This window comes from Hydractinia symbiolongicarpus, chromosome 10 (assembly GCF_029227915.1).
Source record: "Hydractinia symbiolongicarpus strain clone_291-10 chromosome 10, HSymV2.1, whole genome shotgun sequence".
NCBI lineage: Eukaryota > Metazoa > Cnidaria > Hydrozoa > Anthoathecata > Hydractiniidae > Hydractinia > Hydractinia symbiolongicarpus.
In genome coordinates this window covers 8,613,736-8,633,349 of record NC_079884.1, presented here as the reverse complement: position 1 = coordinate 8,633,349, position 19,614 = coordinate 8,613,736, and the positions used below count along the sequence as shown (strand labels likewise).

General features: G+C 36.3%; 2 protein-coding genes across 2 annotated transcripts; one reads left to right on the top strand and one right to left on the bottom strand.

Annotated features, from left to right (window-relative positions):
- The first annotated feature begins 124 nt into the window (after nucleotides 1-124).
- Nucleotides 125-13,642, top strand: LOC130662654 (nucleosome assembly protein 1-like 1). Its single transcript, XM_057461554.1, has 14 exons — nucleotides 125-226; nucleotides 5,497-5,552; nucleotides 6,647-7,176; nucleotides 7,250-7,342; nucleotides 7,490-7,540; nucleotides 7,630-7,718; nucleotides 11,340-11,410; nucleotides 11,488-11,562; nucleotides 12,130-12,158; nucleotides 12,235-12,309; nucleotides 12,435-12,494; nucleotides 12,851-12,865; nucleotides 13,023-13,079; nucleotides 13,340-13,642. Exons 2-14 carry the CDS (start codon nucleotides 5,504-5,506, stop codon nucleotides 13,370-13,372), a joined length of 1,227 nt encoding a protein of 408 aa, XP_057317537.1. The 5' UTR covers nucleotides 125-226; nucleotides 5,497-5,503; the 3' UTR covers nucleotides 13,373-13,642.
- A 3,146-nt stretch (nucleotides 13,643-16,788) lies between these two features.
- On the bottom strand, nucleotides 16,789-19,129 carry LOC130662661 (uncharacterized). The gene is made up of 2 exons (XM_057461562.1): nucleotides 18,203-19,129; nucleotides 16,789-16,948 (listed from the first exon to the last, which is right to left on the bottom strand). The coding sequence occupies exons 1-2, from the start codon at nucleotides 18,532-18,534 to the stop codon at nucleotides 16,816-16,818; spliced, it is 465 nt and encodes a 154-aa protein (XP_057317545.1). The 5' UTR covers nucleotides 18,535-19,129; the 3' UTR covers nucleotides 16,789-16,815.
- Nucleotides 19,130-19,614: the final 485 nt, after the last annotated feature.

Sequence of the window (19,614 nt, the reverse complement as noted above, 5' to 3'; positions counted from 1 at the left end):
GATTATAGATAATTTCGATTTTTTAGCTTTGTTAATAAAAAATTTTTTATGAATGCTGAACAAAATGTAAAATATTTTTTCAATAAACTCCCAGCAGGAGGGTCTTTCACGCGGGAATTTTCCGAGACGCATGCGTCGCTAAATGTTTTCCATGCGTAAGTTATGTCCTTTCCTTCCCCTGCTACTGAAGACGAGTAGTACAGCCTGCGACAGAGGGCGTCAAGAGGTAAAATACCTGATAGTTTCAGAAAATTTTTATTTTAGATAATGAAGTTTGAAACCGTATAAAATTAACTAGTTAGTCAAGAGTTTAAAACAAAAAAGTTCCTGTTTATAACCCCTTTTGGCCCATCATATTTTGTCTTTTTTTTAACCATAGTTATATAATATAAAACCTTACTCCTTACTGACTTTTTTACCTTATTTCAGGATTTTATCTTAAATATATGTAGCTAGCTAGCATGTACTCTCCTTATAGCGTGATTAGGCCACCGTCGAAATTATGTTTGGTTAGCGTCATTTCTAATTACAAAAGTGAGTCGGTCAGTCAGATAAAAAATTTTCCCGAAAAATTACAAAAATACTATATTTTGCAGCCATATTTTGTTATTCTTTTTAAATGTACGCCAGCTGTATCTTTAGCCTCCATTTCAAGTTCGATTTATAAATGCGAAGCAGGAAAATATAGCACTGAGTAGCGCAGCGCAGTACCCTATCGAAATAATATTCGAGCGTAACAACCATAATTCAGAGGACCACCGAAAAGGTAAATGGTGGATTTTGTTGCATGTCGAAGATTGTTCATGGATTGTTTGGTTTACTTTTACAAATTTATTGACTCCCCGACTTGACTTTCGCCTTTCAAAGTGAGTCGCTCGGGTGACGCTAACCAATTATATTTTTAAGGGTGGCCTTATTATCTAAACAAACAAACTTTGGTGACGATCTGGCAACTCTCTGCTTGCTACATGAATTCATAGTTTTGACTATAAGCCATCCCTTGAAACAACTTTCCAAAAATGAAGTTAAACATTACTGTTTTAAACATCACTTCAAACATTGGCCATCACCATCAGTAGGGCACTTTTTCCCGATCGTGTGAGTCTCCCCCGATCGGGGGTAATCACCTGATTGGGGGAGTTCGCAACTTCCAAATTAGTTGTGACTTACCTGGATTGGGTGAGTACTTTTTGTGAAAAAAATTGTTTTGTAAAAGAGCAACCCGCCGGACAATAGTGCGGGCCAATTTTGTTTTGTGAAGTCACATGTGTATTTCACGCCGATTCACCAATTAAAATAAATTCACCAGCTGTTCTGGCGCTATTAATGTTTATTTACGTTGGATCAACAACATGGTAAAATACTATTTGTTTCTGGCTAACATGCTGGAGAGATTTTATTATTTTGATGTCCTGAAGCATGCAAGGGTAGCTAGCTTGTGAATAATAAGTATGTAAAAATATATTCATGAAAGAAATAATTAATGATACCCTATAGCGCTGGCTAGCTAAAGACATAAGAAACATGTTATTGGTGTAATGGCTTCACATATATAAAATAAACTCTGAGCAGCTGATAGGCCAAAACTTTTGTGAAATATGTTATAGCATTGATTGGGGGAGAGTCACTCTATTGACTGATTACAAGCTCCAAAGAGCCACTCGATCGCCTGATCGGGGAAAAGTGCCGTACTGACCATGTTCTGTTGCTCAAAAATCTAAAACGACAATAGAAAAAGTGAAGCGAATTAACAAGGAGAATTTTGGAGGAGAGCACAGGTGGTAATGATTTTGTTTTTCTAAAAATATTCAAGTCTAGTTTAAAAATGATATAGATATAGATAATAACATGATATAGATAATAATTACAAAGATTAAAATAGATTTAATGTCATCAGTTAGCTACCCAAGTGATGTTTAGGTTGTCTGTTCTGTAAAATACAAAAGTTTTAGTATTGCTGAAACTGATAATATTGTAGATCCTAGACTTTAGGCTAGGAATATTGGGTCATAACCATCCAATGTTGCCAGTTAATAGAAAAGTTTTATACCGGGCAGAAAAATTGAAATTATGTAAGTTAAATGTTTACGTAATACTGTCCCTGATACATGATAATCTGATTGAATGGTGATTTTGACGGGGGTGCTGACTCGCCAAAAACCATGGGGGTTGTTGACCGACTTCCAAAAAAACGTGATTTCGCCCGGAGAAACCCCAAACAACATTTTATTAAAAGTTTATTACCATCTATAATTTATTCTATGTTCAGCAGTGGCAGTGGAAGAGTTCTGAAAAAACTGTTTTTATCATTTTTTCCATAAATAGCTGTAATAAAATCCCACAAATAATAAACTGAGAGTACTTAACGAAAAAATAGCACCTTGACAAAATTTAAATGGCAGCAAAATGAGCATGCGGGTGTTGCATTTCGGGCGGTTTTGGACAGCCCCGGGCTTTGCCAGGCAGTTACAGACAAAAAATATAGGCCTTAATACATAATAAAATAACTTTAACACTAAAATTGTTGAGTCAGTAAAAATTTCTATTTAAAAATGTATCATAAACAAGAATATATATATCTTCTACGAGCTCTGACTTTTACAATCTCGTTATTTTTCATCAGCTTCTGTTTTTAAATGAACCTGGAGTTGACCCTGTTAAAACGGTCTGCGGATTTTTTTTGTTCATTCTTATTTTTTTAACAATAGCCTATTGTTTTTTTCAAAAGATTCTTTGTTGGCATTCCCTGCTGAACCGAACACTGTTAAAAGAAAAAATATTCCAAATAAAAAGATTTCCACACACTGTATCATGGCTGCAGGGTCCACCTCACCTTTTTAAAAAATTTAAAGTAAAACAAAAATGCTATCGGAAGTTTAAGCTTGTGCAGTGTAGCATCTTAAATTTCTACATAATGCGCCATCTTTGGTGTATCTTGTCTTTTTAATAATTACGTCATTTCTTTCTGTACAATTTCGCAAGCGCATAAACTTGAACTGGCAGAACTAATTAATTATTCATGAATTTTATTTTAGAGGAATTGTTGAGACTGAATATTTTTGGTGATAATAATAGTATTTTAGCCAAATAATATGGATATTAGTCTGAAAATAAACTTTCGTAACTAATTATGTAAAAAAAAATTCCGATTTTAAGGGTTACTGCCACCTTAACGTAAGTAGCCCCTGTAAATCTTGTATACATACCAATAAGATATATGAATCCACTGCCCATTTCATTTCTCCAGATCAAAGCTGACTACTTTGTTAAACTTTATCTTAGCAGGGTCAAAGAGGTTTCCAACTGCTGGTCTGGGAATAGTCAGTTTGTATCGTTTACAAACTAAGCATTCTAATGATATCTTTTGTAAAATTGATAAAAACTTTTTGTCTTGTTCATCAAAAACCATTAAAACCTTTTTTAAAACTCAAATAGTGTATGGCAATATTGTCGGTGCAAATGCTTAGCAGCTTTAAACTTCTCCTTACTTGACATTTCTTGTATATGTGCAAGCAACACATATACAAAGTCAATTGGAAATCATGGTTGATTGTTGATACACCAATGGCCACTTGATGACGTGTATAGCTTAACTACCTTTTTATCTTTAATTGTCATTTGCAGTCGATATGACAACAATTCATTTTTAAAAGTAGAGGTAAATCACCAACAACATCAAAAGCAATTTTTTTTTAATTATCCAGCAATCATAACTGGCACTTTGATTTGGTCCGAGGACTTCAAAATGTGACCACCACCAAACCTAAACTTTTTAGAACTGGCACTTCTTTGGACTTGATTTTGCAGATCTTCATTTAAACTGTTTAAAAAACATTTAGCCCAGGCTAAACCTGAACATTTTTGGGGGCAACCAGTGTCTAGAATCATGTAATTTAAAGCTTATGATGTACATGAATCAGTGGCAATGTCACATTCAATAATATTTTTCCTTCACTATCTAAAAATGCGTCAGAAACGTTATTATTGTGATAAGTGGACTTGTGGGGACAATTTCTCAAAAAATATGCCACAGACTGACACACATGACATTTCAAGTACCCTCCCTGCTCTTTGAACCTTTCGCATTAAATCTTGTAAAGTTTTTAAAAAATTTCATTGTTAGGATTGCAATATTAAGATTGTTTGTATAAAACCTTTTTTGGTTATGATGAGACTGTTTCCAGGCAAGAATCATATGTGTAAAATACTTCTTCCTTAACTGCAGGTGTAACACTAACTGCAGGTGAAATACTGTCCAATTGATTTGTTACATTATTGATTGCTGAACTTCCATAATACTTCTTTAATGCTTTTTCTGCCTGCTCATGTCTTCTGGCTTATCATGACCAACTTCCCAAAATCTTTAGCTCGATGTCGTTTAAAGGAAGTTCAAGCCATGAATACGCTCACCAAGATCCATTTTAAACTGTTTCATTTTAGTTTTAGACTTTTCGTAATGCATTATGTATTGGTAGATTGTTTGTTCCTTGGTTTGAGTAAAATTACAAAATTCTCGCAATGTGTCAAACGCAGTCGTTTTTTCATCCTTCTTTTAATGTATTTGAAGTAATTCAATCCTTCCACACCAGGTAACCCATCAGTATCTTGTGTATCAAATATCTGATGCCGTATTTGACTTCCTTCTGGTAAATGTAAAGCTATACCTGCAGACCATGGGCATTTTTGAGTCCTGTTAACAACTTGTTGGTGTTTTCCACGCTTTAACTTTAGGCAACCACAAAGAGAAGTCTTTATTCTTCTCATCCAACAGTAGTGGGCTTAAAAAACTCTTGATGCCAATGTTTATAAAATTCTGTTAACATCCTTCTGCTACCATGAAACATTGAACGAATAATACTATATTGAACCCACCAAAGGCTACATATTTTTAGGAATACTATTTGAAGGGAGGGGAAAGGTAAAGTCTATGTCTAATTTGACTTGTACCGAAATTTCTGTAATTTACAGAATAGCCTAAACAACGCTGGATAGCTCACCAATGAGAACATTTGTGCATGGCATGTAGTCTTTTGTGTATGTAAATCAGTCATTAAATACAAAACAAACCTCTAATATTATCAAATTTGACAGGCTGGGGAATATTTTAGGAAATTGCTTTTATGTTCTCCACAAATCTTTGCTAATTCTTGCTCATTGAAAGTCAATGTGTATCTTAGTGCTAATGCACATAGAGATAAGAGATAAGGAAGAGCCAGTTATTAGGATGGAATCCCCATGGACTTTAAAACCTTCAGTTATTTAATTACTTAAAAGTTTTAAAAGGACCATAAAACGGAAGGAAATTATAAAATCATAAAGAATCATCAAAAGTACGAGGGCTTTGTCAAAAATATTTTAAACATTTTCCCCTTATTTGTAAAAATCATAAACAATCATTTGTAAAACCAAATACCTACAAAAGGCATTTTTTTTATTCTAGATAATATATACATATCTGTTAAGATTAGTATCATTAAGGTATTTTTTTTACTTTAGATATAAGATGTCTGGTGAACCTGAAGCAGGAGGAGAACATGATGTTCAAATAGACAGTACGTTAAGTTGTGACTATTTATGTTAGCAAAAATACACAACTCTTTCTCTCCTAAATAAGGTATTTTGTGAGGTAGGTCTGAATTGTAGTAATATTACCTCCAAACTGGTAAAACATGTACTATTTTTTACATTGAAAATTGAATGAAGTAAGACTAATGTATTTTTTTGCTGTATACATTGTTTTGCAAAAATAAATGGCAAATTTTATTGTATTTACTTACCAATCATTAAAACCTAATATACTCAAATTTTGCTCATGTCTAATTTTCGCGCATTTTTGCGCAGGAGTGCTAAATGTAGTTTTTGCACATGTTTTAAGTAAGAGTATCACTTTTCATGCTTTGGTCGCTATTGTAGACATCCTTGATATTTGACTTCCTTCAACCAGCCAAGACGGTTTCGCTATGATCTCTTATGTAATCATCAATTAATACAACCCATTAGCATGCAGTGGCTTTATAAATGTTGTGCATGCATCAACCTTTATTTCATGCGCTTGTTTACCATCTTTCAGTTGTTTTTCAATTTCATGGGAGTACAAGAATTGGGATTATTGTCAAAAATTAGATTTTTATCTTCTGTTTGAAATGGATACCACTTTCACAACACAATCAGAAAATATAAACTTTCAAGGAGTGCGTTGCATCAATTTCAATAGCGATCCCTGCAAATTATTTTTTGGTATAAATATGCAATAGCTTGAATGTCTCACATCTTTATCTCCAGAAAATGATTTAAAGAAAGAATACAAATATATAACTGTATTACTTCAAAATACAAAATATATATAAATTACTTTGGACATGCTTTGTTTCTTTTGAAATCAATATATCTGTACAATTCTGAATAATCATTTGATTTATGAAAACGCATTTAAATAAACTTAACTTAAATGCATTTTCTATATATATAAGAGTAAGTGTATACTTGTTTTACAAACAATTTTTTTTTTTAAGTACGCTTATCAACTATTGTTTCTATACATCCATCAGCTTTGTTTAGTGTCACAAGTGTTAATTTAAAAAAGAATATAATTGTCCATCATGGGACCAATACTCTTCTGACCTAAAAATATGTTTTCCTGTTTTAGGTACTACTGGTCTTACTGCATCTGATTTGATGTCAAATCCACAAATCATGGCTGCTGTGCAGGCAAAACTAAATGGTTTAATGGGAGTGGGTACAGGTTTCATTGAAACTTTACCAGAGTGTGTAAAAAGAAGAATTAATGCGCTGAAAAATATTCAAGTTGAATGTGCCAAATTAGAGGGGAAATTTTATGAAGAAGCTCACCTGCTTGAAATGAAATATGCTGAACTTTTTAAGCCATTGTATGACAAACGAAATGATATTGTCAATGCTGTACATGAACCAAACGATGAAGAAGCAACTTGGGTTGAACCAGGTGAGGATAACGAAGAGGAAGAAGAAGAAGAAAAGAAGAAAGCAGAGGAAGAAGAAAAAGCAAAAGCAGTGGATGAAAACAAAGAAAAAACTGAGGAAGAAAAGATTGCTGAGGATGTTCTTAATAAATTAAAAATGGATGAAAATACTAAGGGCATTCCAGAATTTTGGCTTATTGCAATGAAAAATGTCGAATTACTGGAGGAAATGATTCAGGTACAAAAAAAATAAGATTATTAATTTGTAGTTATTAGTAAATTATAAATTTTTCAAATATATTTTTCTAAAGGAACATGATGAAGAGATCCTAAAGCATCTTATCGATATTAAACTAATTTTTACTGGTAAAAAAGATGATGGAAGTTCTGATGATTCAGAAATGGTAGGTGTATGAATAGATCACTAGAAAAAATAACTTAGTTTATTTTGTTTGCTTATGTGAGCCTGGCCTGTCATACGTAATCCGTGCATTAGCACACAGTTTTATTTATTAACTTACTCAGTTTTATTTATTAACTTATTTCTTTAGGGATTTGTGTTAGAGTTTCAGTTTTCTCCAAACGAGTACTTCACAAATACAGTATGTATAGTGTATATTTCACAAATTTTCACAATTTAATTTCATTGAATTAATTCTGCAAAGTTCTTTCTATTTGTTACAAATTCTAGGCACTCACAAAAACATACAAAATGAAATCAGAACCTGATGTAGATGATCCGTTTTCATTTGAGGGACCTGATATTGTCTCATGTACTGGGTGAGTTTAATAATCCTATTGACTGCTCTGGAAATCTGACCTTTTCTATGTATAATATATGTTTTAAGTATTTCTGCATTATCATCTTGAGCCAAATGCAATTGCCAGTGACGTTCTATTAATATTTTTGTCAACTGTTTCTTGTCACCTGTTTTATACAAAAATCTGTGTTTTTGAGGTTACAGTAATAAGCATATGCAGTTATTATAGGAAATAACTTTGCTTCTAGATAGGAATGAAACCATTTGCTTATTTATTAGTATGCAATGTTGAATCTGAAAACAAACAATAAACAATAAATACAACAGTTCAATGTTCATTACTCTTTATCTCCCCCCAGTCATTAGGAGATGTGCAGTATATAATGACGATTAAATGTATTAGTTCATAACATAGTCCTCGAAACGAGATGGTTGCCGACGTTCTCTTGTAGATCGACGAACCGGGGACGGATAAGGCGGTGACGAGGAGGCGGTCGGTACATCCAAACGGTTGTCAGCAGCTGGCTGGTCAGGACCAAAGTATGTGTCACTATCATGCGATGCTTGTGGAGGCGGAGTGTTGTCGGTCGGATTTGAGAGGGGTGGTGTAGATCCCTGTGGCAAGTCTTGAGTGGAGCGGCTGTCATCGATGGGTTGTTCCACATCTTTAGAGGTGATTGGCGGCCTAGAGGCTGGTGGGATTGATCGCCAGGCGTTCATAAGCTGGTCCAATGGTAAGTTTGGCCGAACAGGTGTGAATTTCCGAAGGAATTTACGGTTACGTAGTGTCACCCGTCTTGATCCATCAATTCGAACCACATATTGGTCATGCGGGCGAACTTCGATAATCGAGCCGGTTTTGTCCCATCGAAGAGGATGGAGACCAGTCTGATTTTGGATTCGCACCTGATCTCCCACACAAAGTGGGTTCAACTGCTTAGAATACAGAGACAGTCTCTCAGCAATGGCCATATGACGACGCCTTAGTGCCTTTTCGCGATCTTCAAGGACACTCACCCACGTAGGGTGGGGGAGGTATTTACCTGGCAAGATGGGTACGAAATCCTTGATGGGTCGTCCAAACAAACATATTGCAGGTGATAACTTGGTGGTTTGATTTGGCGTGTTTCTATATTGTAGCATGGCTTTTTGAAATGCGTCTGTGTCAAGGTTCCCATCAGAACAAACATTATCCGTTAGCATGCGTTTTACTGTTTTCACACCAACTTCAGCTCGACAATTGCTGTGTGGATACGCAACTGATGATATTCGGTGGTGGACACCCCAGTTACGCAGGAAAGTGGACGTGGAGGATGCACACAGCTCAGGTCCACCGTCTGAGGAGAATTCGTCCGGTATACCATAGGTTACAAATGTTCGGCGGAGGCAGTCGATTAATCCTTTCGCACCATTTCTAGCCTCCTCAACAATCGGCCAATTGGAGTATCGATCAATGCAGACAAGATAGTTGTGGCCGGCATAATGAAAGAAGTCGCCACAGATTTGCTGAAACGGATAATCAGGATATTGCAGAGGCTTCGGCGGAGCTGATGGTTGCGATGGAGCAATACGGTCGCAGCTTTGACATCCCTGACGTAACTTTACGATATCTGCAGATAGACCTGGCCAGAAGATGGAAGATTCGGCCCTCAAGTTCATCGATGTGACACCATGGTGTGCGGCATGAAGGCTGGATAGTATGTTAGGCCGTAGGCATGGAGGTATGATGACCCTGTCCTTGTAAAGTGCGACTCCATCAACAGTGGACAATTGATCGCGATATTGATGATATACCTGCAATTTCTGGGGCCACTCCGTCTGGTGTTCAGGTAAGCCAGACTCAATGGTATGAACTAGATCTCGCATTTCGACGTTGGCTGTAGTTGCTTGACGAACATCCTCCCAGGTTGTGGATTTAAGGGAATTCAATGCCGATGAAGCAGCTATAAACGAAATGTCGTCAGGTAATACCAGTTGTTCCGGAGACGGGTCGCCAGATGGATGGCGCGACAGAGCATCTGGAACTCGATTCTTCAGGCCAGGAATATGTTGCATGGTGAAACGATACCTCAGTGTGCGTTCTTTAAGATTCCGCAATCGGTTGTTAGGTATGTCTTCCAGGGATCTGTTTGTAAAGAGTCCGAGCAACGGCTTATGATCAACTGCAATGATTAGGTCCTTGCAACCCAAAACAAAATGTCGACACTTGTCCAACGCATGTGCAACGGCTAATGCCTCACCTTCAATTGGTGCATAACGGGACTCAGCTGGGTTAGTGAACCGACTGCCAACTAACACAACCTTCCAACCACTACGACAACAGAAGAGAGATTTCCCTTCACATAGGCAATGTTTTTGGAGCAGCCAAAAACCAACTCCGTTCTTTGACCAGTCTGTTGCTATACATGTGAGCCTTGACTTGTCAAATATGCGTACACCTTCCTCAATCTCACTTAAGATTTTTGATTTAGAGGCAGCAAATATTTCGTTGAGTTCATCGCTCCATTGAAACGAAGACTGAGGTTTCAGCAATTCGCGTAGGGGTAGCATTTTGTCCGTCATACTGAATGTGTATGCTACTTGGTTGACCAGACCGAACCAGGAACGGATGTCTGTTATATTTTGCGGTACAGGAAAATCGGCAATGGCTCGCATAAGGCTTGGTGCTGGACGGACATTGGTAGGGGTAACTTCAAACCCAGCAAACTCCACCACATCATGGGCAAATTTGAACTTTGAGGGATGTTGAATAATTCCGTTTTTCCCGCAAGTGTCCAACCAACCATGTCCAAGAAGCTCCAGCTGAATATCAGGGTCGGAGATACCACGACCAAGAACATCACATAATATTTGTTCGGTATAGTCCACGTCGTGGCTGCACGAGGGGCAGGGAATAACATATTTACATACACCAGCTTGACCTTTCAATCTAGCCCCAAACGATCTTATTGGCTCATCAGGATCTTGATTCATATTGTTTAAGGCAACTCGTGCAACCATAACGTTTTCCTCCCTGACAGCGAGTGATTTCATTGAAGCAAGGATGACATCCTCACTTTTTTCGGCCAACATGCCAGTGGTGGATCGGGTGAGGTCTCTGCGCAACTGCTCGTCACAGCATTCAAGGAGTTGGAGAACAGCATCTCTACCTGTGATTTTGGTAGCGGTCTTGTACTCAATCCAGCGGGTCAGGAAGTATTTCCAATCCTCAGAGGTTCCGGCTAAAGTAACAGTGGGACGTCTCACTCGTTCAATCTTGGCCGTGGGTGATACCGATGTAGGTTGATTCGAATGCGTGGTAGCATGGGTTGTCAGTAGTGCAGCAATGATGACAGCATCGAGGTCTGGCGTGGTGTAGGTGCAGCCAGGCACTGGACAACTAACTGATGGCATGTCGAGGCGTTTCACTTGAAGATTAAAAGATTCAACATAGATAGGAATGAAACCATTTGCTTATTTATTAGTATGCAATGTTGAATCTGAAAACAAACAATAAACAATAAATACAACAGTTCAATGTTCATTACTCTCTAGCTTCATTTTCCAGTTTTCTGTTTCAGTGCTGCAAAGAATATTCTGCTTCCTTTTTAGTTTTTGTTATTTTTTGTTTGTTAAAACAAACCATTGTTGTATATTATAGATGCAAAATAGACTGGCAAAAGGGGAAAAATATAACTCAAAAACAAGTAAAGAAGAAGCAAAAGCATAAAGGTAATTATTTCGTCCTACTAAATATATTAACTATACAGATTGAATATATATTTAGCAAGGCTGATTTGATTTTATAGGTCGTGGTCAAACACGTGTAGTAACAAAGACTGTCCAAAATGACTCGTTTTTCAATTTCTTCGATCCACCAGAAGGTTTGCATGTCATTTTTTATTTTCTTGTCTACAAACTGTTTCCCTGCCTGTATTCTCACACCTGATTAACGAATGCAGATCTTTTTTTAATGAAAATAAAAAAATTACTCTATACTCGTTGCCTCGAGGAAAGACAAACTTTTTTATGTGTTCAATTTTATAGGACAACTGCAATTACTAGGCCTCTAATTTGAGGGATTTTTCTTAATTTATAAAATCATGTGTGACCAAAACAAATAGTGTGTATCTTACTGTAATAATGTTGCTGAAATGCTATAGAAGTCATCCAAAATGGTTTATTTAAAAACCTAAGCTCTTGTTGGGAGGCTTGAATTTTGTTTGCATGGGCGGCATTTGTTTTTTAGTTGACATGTTACACAATGTTTAAGCACGATGCTTAAAAGAAAAATTGAAAAAAATAAAGCGTTACTTCAATTTTCATCCTTTGAAATAATAAAAAAACAGTTTCAACGCCAAAAACACTAACATAGATAACATAGATAACAGAAATTTTAGTCAGAATATAAATAACGTTCATAATAATAGTTATTATCTGTTCAATCTTAGTTCCTGAGAATGTTGACGAAGATGACATTGTAAGTCAGTTTTTCTTAATTTACCTACATGAATATCTACTAGTGAAAAAAGTAACGTTTCATGTTTTCTTTTAAGGATGAGGAGACTGAAGCAATTCTTGCTGCAGACTTTGAGATCGGTCATTTCTTCCGAGAAAGATTGATTCCAAAGGTTTGTCGTTTGTTTTACGTGATATTGACAGACTGTTCATGATGTAATACTTGGTGTAGCAAACGACTAAACTGCTGTACAAAATCCTGTTAGTATTTTGTCTGTTATATTATTTTGTTTTATAGGCTGTTTTGTTTTACACTGGTGAAGCTATAGAAGAAGACAGTGATGATGAAGACGATGAGGTATTGCTAAAAAAGAGTATTGTTTGAGTTTTTTAGTAATAATGGCAGGGGTCATAGTTCGCATGGGAACTCGCCGGGATCAATTTTCTTTAAGTCGTACGTGTACGTGTACGTACGTGTACGTGTAATACGTGCCTACTTGCTTACTCATCACTCGTCTTTATCCAAGAGTGCTGCACTTACTAACTATGCCTCTTCGAAACAAAATTTTTATAGTATTTTTAGCTTTTACTTTCATTTATTTTTGTACAGGTCCTGCATTGATACCAGATATGTATATATTCTGACGTAGTCAACCTGTGTAAATATGAATAATAATAATAATAAAATAATCAAGTGTTTCTTTTATTTTTTAGCTCGATGATGACGAGGTATAAAATTAATATTGTGTTTGTAAATTTGTTTTCTGAATTTCAAGCTTGTAACTATTTTTTTCTCTTTTGCTAATAAGCATAGCCAGTATGCCTAACCTGATTAAGAAATAGGTCTGAAAATGTTTTGTTAAACAATTACTTTCTTAATTCTCAGGACGATGATGATGACGATGGTGATGACGATGACGAAAATGACCCAGATTTTAAACCTGTAAGTAAAAATTTTACTTTTTCTCATTGTGGTTGCCACTTGCGAGTCCTGCATTTTACTTGATTTACCCAAAATCCGACCATTTCCATGATTTCAATGTTCTGTGCTCAACCAATCTAAGCTGTTGTTGTGTTTAATTTGCTTATTTATTTGCTGTACTTTGACAAGTCAATGTTCCTTTCACATTAGGGAACATGCACTTTCTGGGACTTCTAGAAAAATTTGGCATTTTAATTACGTTTTTTTTTTAACCTTTTTAGGGTGAAAAACCTCAAGAGTGTCAGCAACAATGATCACAAATGCTCCTGTTATCGAAACAGGTTCTCCTCCCTCGTGATGAAGACAGCTTGCGCATTATTGACACTTTTTATAATGGGGGTACGTTGATTCGACCCCGTGGTGATGTGCTCATTGATCAATCAGTCTTGTATTGAAAATTTCTGAGGTGTTTAGAAACAATTTTTATCTGTTAACACAAATGTGTTAAAAATAAAATTTATGAACGAAATTGTCCGTATGTAAATGTTAATAAATGCAAAAAAATATCTTCCTTTTAACAATTACATTAATAGTTTTAACATATTGGCGAAAATTAAATTTCGGATCTGCTCTTAAGAATTAGCATTAAATTTTTAACAGTTTGTTATGAGAAAGTTGTCGGAATTTTAGTCAAAATGTCAGCAAATAGTAACGACTGAATTTGCACCAAGGTTTAATTCTTACTTTTAAGGTGAGATTTTTCATCATGTTCTATGAACAATATGATGTGACAACTTAAACTTCCTAAATACAGAAAATAGTTTAAGAAATAACTTAAATGAGATCCAGTAAATTTTCAGCGCAATGCTTACGTCGAAATAATACATTACAGCTTTTTATATGATAGTCGTTAGCCCGTGAAAAATCCACGGGTTCGCCCGTCGTTTTTATACCGCATTGCGTGCTTCTCGCTATTGCGCAGCTAACCTACCATTTTGCGTGACAGACAGACGGACGGACAGACGTATACGGGCATTATAATAGCCCGTGGAAAAATCCACGGGTTCGCCCGTCGCAGCTAACCTACCATTTTGCGTGACAGACAGACGGACGGACAGACGTATACGGGCATTATAATAGCCCGTGGAAAAATCCACGGGTTCGCCCGTCGCAGCTAACCTGCCATTTTGGGTGATAGACGGACGGACAGACGTATACGGGCATTATAATATAGACTAGTCGTTGCCCGTGGAAAAATCCACGGGTTCGCCCGTCCTTTATATTTACCCGTCGCAACAAGGTGGATAAAAATATATCGGATTTGATATTCGTGTTTCCGTAACATCATTTTCTAACTCAGCGGTGGGTCCGCGCAGAGACAGACAGACACAGACGGAATACGACTATTATTATAGAGAAGTCGTTAGCCCGTGGTGAAAAATCCACGGGGTCGCCCGTCCTTTATCTTACCCGCCGCAACGAAGTGGATAAAAATATATCGCATTGATATTCGTGTTTCCGTAACATGATTTTTAAACTCAGCGGGGGGTACGCGCAGAGACAGACAGACGAAATACGGCTATTATTATAGAGATTCGTCAAAAAAAGCGAGTACTGTTTCCCAACACAAAACAACTTAGGTTCAAATCATTGTTTTTAAAATTTATAACAACCCGAATAAATGTTACCATATAATAAGAACAATCCGGGATGTAAATACTCTCTCAGGCTAATGATTGCTTTTGGTCGTTTCTCTTCTCTCGCTCGATAGTATATGAGCAGGACGTATTTTCATATATAAAAATGTTTTTTAGGAGAAGTTTAAAAGAAATATTCGCCAAAATATAAACAGAGACTTTGGGTTGCACTCTGCAATTGTTCTTAGTAATTACATCCGGCTGAGAAAGTCTCGAACAATAAATCCCTCTTCCTGAACAAACATCGAGTTAAAATCTGCCAATGAGCAAAATGTCAGCGCAGTCACATTCCCTCTTTAAGCAGTCTCTTTTGACTTCCCGGTGGTAAGAAAAAACACTATAGGATATACTTTATTCTATCATGAAACTGAACGGTAAATGGCAAAGAAGTTGTTTTCAAGGAATAAAGGTTAATGTTTAACCTTCTTTTTTATTCGCTTTATAATAATTTCGCGCATTGTTAACCAACTCTGACTATCTGTTATACTTTCTCGGGATATCGCATAGTTCTGCAATCCTTGTAAGCATTCATGCAAAAACGTATCATTTATCCTTGGTAAAAAGTATCTGTCGTTTACTATTGTATCGTTCCTATTGTTGAGTGTATTCTTTGATGTAAATACGTCGGTGGTGGACTTCTGTACCTCTTTTGTCTCCTCTTCTTTGCTAAAATTGACAGAGCTGTCTTCACTATCACGGTCCTTGGTATTGCAGTCCCCGGTATCGTGCTCTTTGGTTTTGCATTCTTCGATATCGTGCTCCTCGGTATTGCGATCTTCGATATCATGGTCATCGGTATCGCGATTCTCGGTATCGTGGTCCTGGGCATTGCAGTCCCCAGTATTGCAGTCCTTGGTATTGCAGTTCTTGGTATTGCGATATTCGATATCGTGGTCATCGGTCTCGCGATTCTCGGTATCTTCGTCCTGGGTTTTGCATTCTTCGATATCGTGCTCCTCGGTATTGCGATCTTCGATATCGTGGTCCTCGGTCTCGCGATTTTCGGTATTGTGGTCCAGGGTATTGCAGTCTCTGGTATTGCAGTCCTCGGTAATGCAATCCACGGTATTGCAGTGCTCGGTATTGCAGTTCTCGGTATTGCAGTCCTCGGTATTACAGTCCTCAGTATTGCAGTCCTCGGTTTTGTATTCCTTAGTATCGCAGTGTTTGGTATTGTATTCCTCGATATCGCAGTGTTTGGTATTGTAGTCCTCGGTATAAAACTTCTCAGTATCGTAATTTTCGATATCACGGCCATCAAAGCCATTCAGAAGCACTTTGTGAACTGTTTTCTCATCATGTTTATGTTCAGTCATATGTACTGATGATAAACATGGTTGTTGAATTTGACAGTAAAACTCTCTGGCTAGTCGTAAACAAGTTGACTAAAAAAAATAGTATTTATTTTACGCGACGAGTATGTGTTTTCAAGATCACTCGAGATGTAATAAAAAATATACCGTTTCTTTCTTCAATTTTGTTTTTTTCTTCCCTTTATTGTTCATTCTCCGGACAGCTCCACGACTAACAAAACCTTTCATCAATTCATTTGAAGACAAATATTCGACATACGTGAATAAATTAACTTTTCCTTGCATAATTAGTTTGTTTAAATACTCCATTATATTTTTCTGTAAGATTCCCTCTGTTATTCGAATGCATTTTGTCCAAACATCAGAGTTCACAAATTGCCAAAAACACCTAAAGCAGAAACAGGGATAGTTAATTTCTGTGGATGTACTACATATTAAAAAGGAAAGTCGAGATCGCGCCATCAATCAATTCCATGCACCGTTCATATATAAGTAAAATGTGCTTTTAACTCTATGGTTAGGGAACTCTATGGTTATTTGTTTAGATCCAAAATCTTAAACAACAATACTAATTTTTGCGTATGGCTGCACGTACCACCAACCTTGTCCCTGGGGCTCCTTTTCTCCTTCCAACACTCTCGCCCTGTCCGAGGTTGCACGTCCCACCTCAACTCGTCCCCAAAGTTCTTTTTCTCTTTCCTCGCCGTCTGAGATTGTCAGATTGCCACAGCTATGGGTCCACTCATGTTATATAAAAATTTGGTAGACACCATTCTCGACCCAAGAGCTCTTTGAGATAAACTCGAAAGTATTGTGTATCACAAACCTGATTATACGATGCAGGTTAGCTCCGTATTTGCTCAGTTGGCAGATCAACCAGCTTTAAAAAAATCATTTTTTATTCGAAAAGTCAACCTAGGAAATGATCTGTATATACTGTTCTCTGTTTTCAAAAAAATAGGTAACAAACCAGCATTACAATTAATACAGAAAATACTCTTATTTTTGACAAAATGAAACTGATAAGAAATGTAAAACATAACATGGTTGTTTCTTTTTTGTTTTAGCTTGCAATATGCATGTTTTTGCTTTTTCAACCTGACACTGGCTTGCTAAGTGACATTATATGAATCGAGTCAACTAATCGATTCAACTCATCCTCAGTTGGAGAATGAGCAAGCTGGTTTCAAGAGAGTTGGCCTGCTTTATATAATATCAAAGAATCTTTAATGGTCTTTTTTATGCCAACTGGTTAACTTAAGCTGGTGCTGGTGTAACAAAACAGTTTTCACAAAAATAACTAGCTATTTCTATATAGCTAGAGATAGATAGATGGCATCTTTTTCGGAGTCGTAGAAGCCACTCTGGTTAAACTTACGATTAAAATTATAAGCTCATGATTGAAAACGGCAATATATGGGATAAATAGTTAGCTAACTAGTGTGCTAAATTTGTACGTATAGTGAGACTTTCACTTATAGCTAAGCTACAAAACAGAGACTGACTACGTAACTAAGTTTCAGATTTACATGTAGCTTAAACACTAAAAAGTTTTTAAAAATTTAAATAAGTGCTTTGGACTTAGAATCATCAAATTAAATTTCTTTTCAGGATCTTTCCACCGTACTGTCACGAACCCAATTAGGTCTCCTCAAACGATAAGTCAAATTAAAAACAACTAGTTTACAAGCACAACATCAGGTACTTGAGTCACAATAATATGCAAAATATGGTGGCATATTTTCATCACGTGACCAGACAGGTCCATAGCTACTTTCGAGGTTTTATTCTCAAAGAGCCTTGGGGACAAGAATGGGTAGACACAATGCCGAGGCAGATATCTATTCGAAAAAATATTATCAGATAAAGTATTTATCACCCTGAGAAAATTTAGACACTTTTGTCCGACATTTCCGATAAGGTACATTCTTTGTATACATTTAGAACATACAGGTGTCCACATTGATAGCAGTGGTTTTGCTGTATAGATAGTGGGAAATGTAAAATGATAATAATGCAAACATTCTGAAGTGGTTATGCTATAGATACAGAAAGATATAAAATGATAATCCGGTCCTATGTGTTAAAAGTGAGACATGAAACGTGTAAGAAACTAAAGATATTTACAACCTACCTTTCTTTCGTGGAAAAAGACTTTATCTCGCCAGTTTCCTTGTCAGTATAATAAATAAGCGATTTGTCTTCTGTATTTTCTTTCAGTTCCACAGTACAATCATAGAATTTTTCGTAATGTTTTGGATTAAACGCAAATCGAACGTTTTGGATTTTTTGAAAAGATTCTGTACTACTTAAAACTATTTGTCGAAGACTCGTAGTTTGTGTTTGGGAGAAATCTTTGGAAAACGTACTGCTTGATTCGATTGTACCATTATTTGAACTTTCTATGGTTCTTAGTTCTTCAATAAATTGACCATCGGTAGTTGAAAAAGAGTTTTCTCTTGACATTCTCAAACGATGTTACAAAATGTGAACAGTAGCTCTAGAATATGACGTGTAATTTGCACTCCCAAACCTCGCTTACCATTCACGCTTGTAAATAATATCTTTTAAATAAATAAAATTTTATTTATTTATATTATTTAAATTTTGAATAATACAAATAAATAAAAATTGTTTTAAAGTGAGGCTGTGTGCACCCAAGATGGTAACTATTTTGCAAAGAAAATTTTACCTCCTAGTAGAAGAGAGTATCAAAACACAAAGAAAAAAAACAAAGAAACAAAACAAACAAAGAAAAAAATGGTGGATATCCACTTAACTTTGATAAAATCACGTAATAAAATGTTATAATTTCCCGACAAAGACCTGAACTTAATATTCGGTTGAAAAGAAACAAAACAAAATTCTACTAGCTTTTTTAATGGAACAACAGCATGAAAAAAACTAAAAACAAAGTTGGGTGTAGAATAAACAATATAGTGTGAAAGTATGAGAAAGTCGTAATCAATGATTTGACGTCATTAAATTTAGAGCTACAGACGGCGCGAAATTTCTAGTAGTGGTTATTTTAGTTGACAACCTCGTTCCCATGGCTGATTTTGTTTATTTTATAGTTCATTCTATAGCATACACTGCGGCAATGGTGTAGTGACTAAGTTATATGTCAACTAACCTGTGTGTATCAGACTAACAAGTTGCGAACCGCAGGGACGCAACTTGTTTTACTTGTGGCTACCGCAAGATGTATCTAACCATAGGTTTGTGGTGTGGAGAGATTATTCTTTTTGTTGTGTTGTACCAATACCACACGTGCATAACCAAACTGGTGAGAGGATTCTTAATCCCGTCATTTACTTTGGGTAATCTGGGTGCGGAGAGCAAAGATGTCAACTTCATTAAAGGTAAAAATGTTCTAAAAGCCAAGAAAGAGAAATTGGAAAGCTGTGTTGAGGTTGCAATCAAGCTGTTTTTACTTATTAAAAGAAAGTCTCTGAAACCTCGTCCTCAAGGCATCTTGTATCTTTTCTGACCCCGGGACGGCGATACGATTCTTCTCGCCTTCCCAAAATAAAAAAGAGACAACAG

Bases quoted from the DNA above. Each gene is read 5' to 3' on its own strand.
- LOC130662654 (XM_057461554.1), top strand. From the start codon at position 5,504: ATGTCTGGTGAACCTGAAGCAGGAGGAGAACATGATGTTCAAATAGAC. The intron at 7,177-7,249 runs GTACAAAAAAAA...ATTTTTCTAAAG, and splicing joins TACTGGAGGAAATGATTCAG to GAACATGATGAAGAGATCCT. The intron at 7,343-7,489 runs GTAGGTGTATGA...TTATTTCTTTAG, and splicing joins GTTCTGATGATTCAGAAATG to GGATTTGTGTTAGAGTTTCA.
- LOC130662661 (XM_057461562.1), bottom strand. From the start codon at position 18,534: ATGTCAAGAGAAAACTCTTTTTCAACTACCGATGGTCAATTTATTGAA. The intron at 16,949-18,202 runs GTAGGTTGTAAA...ATTTTTTTAAAG, and splicing joins TCTTTTTCCACGAAAGAAAG to CTGGTTGATCTGCCAACTGA.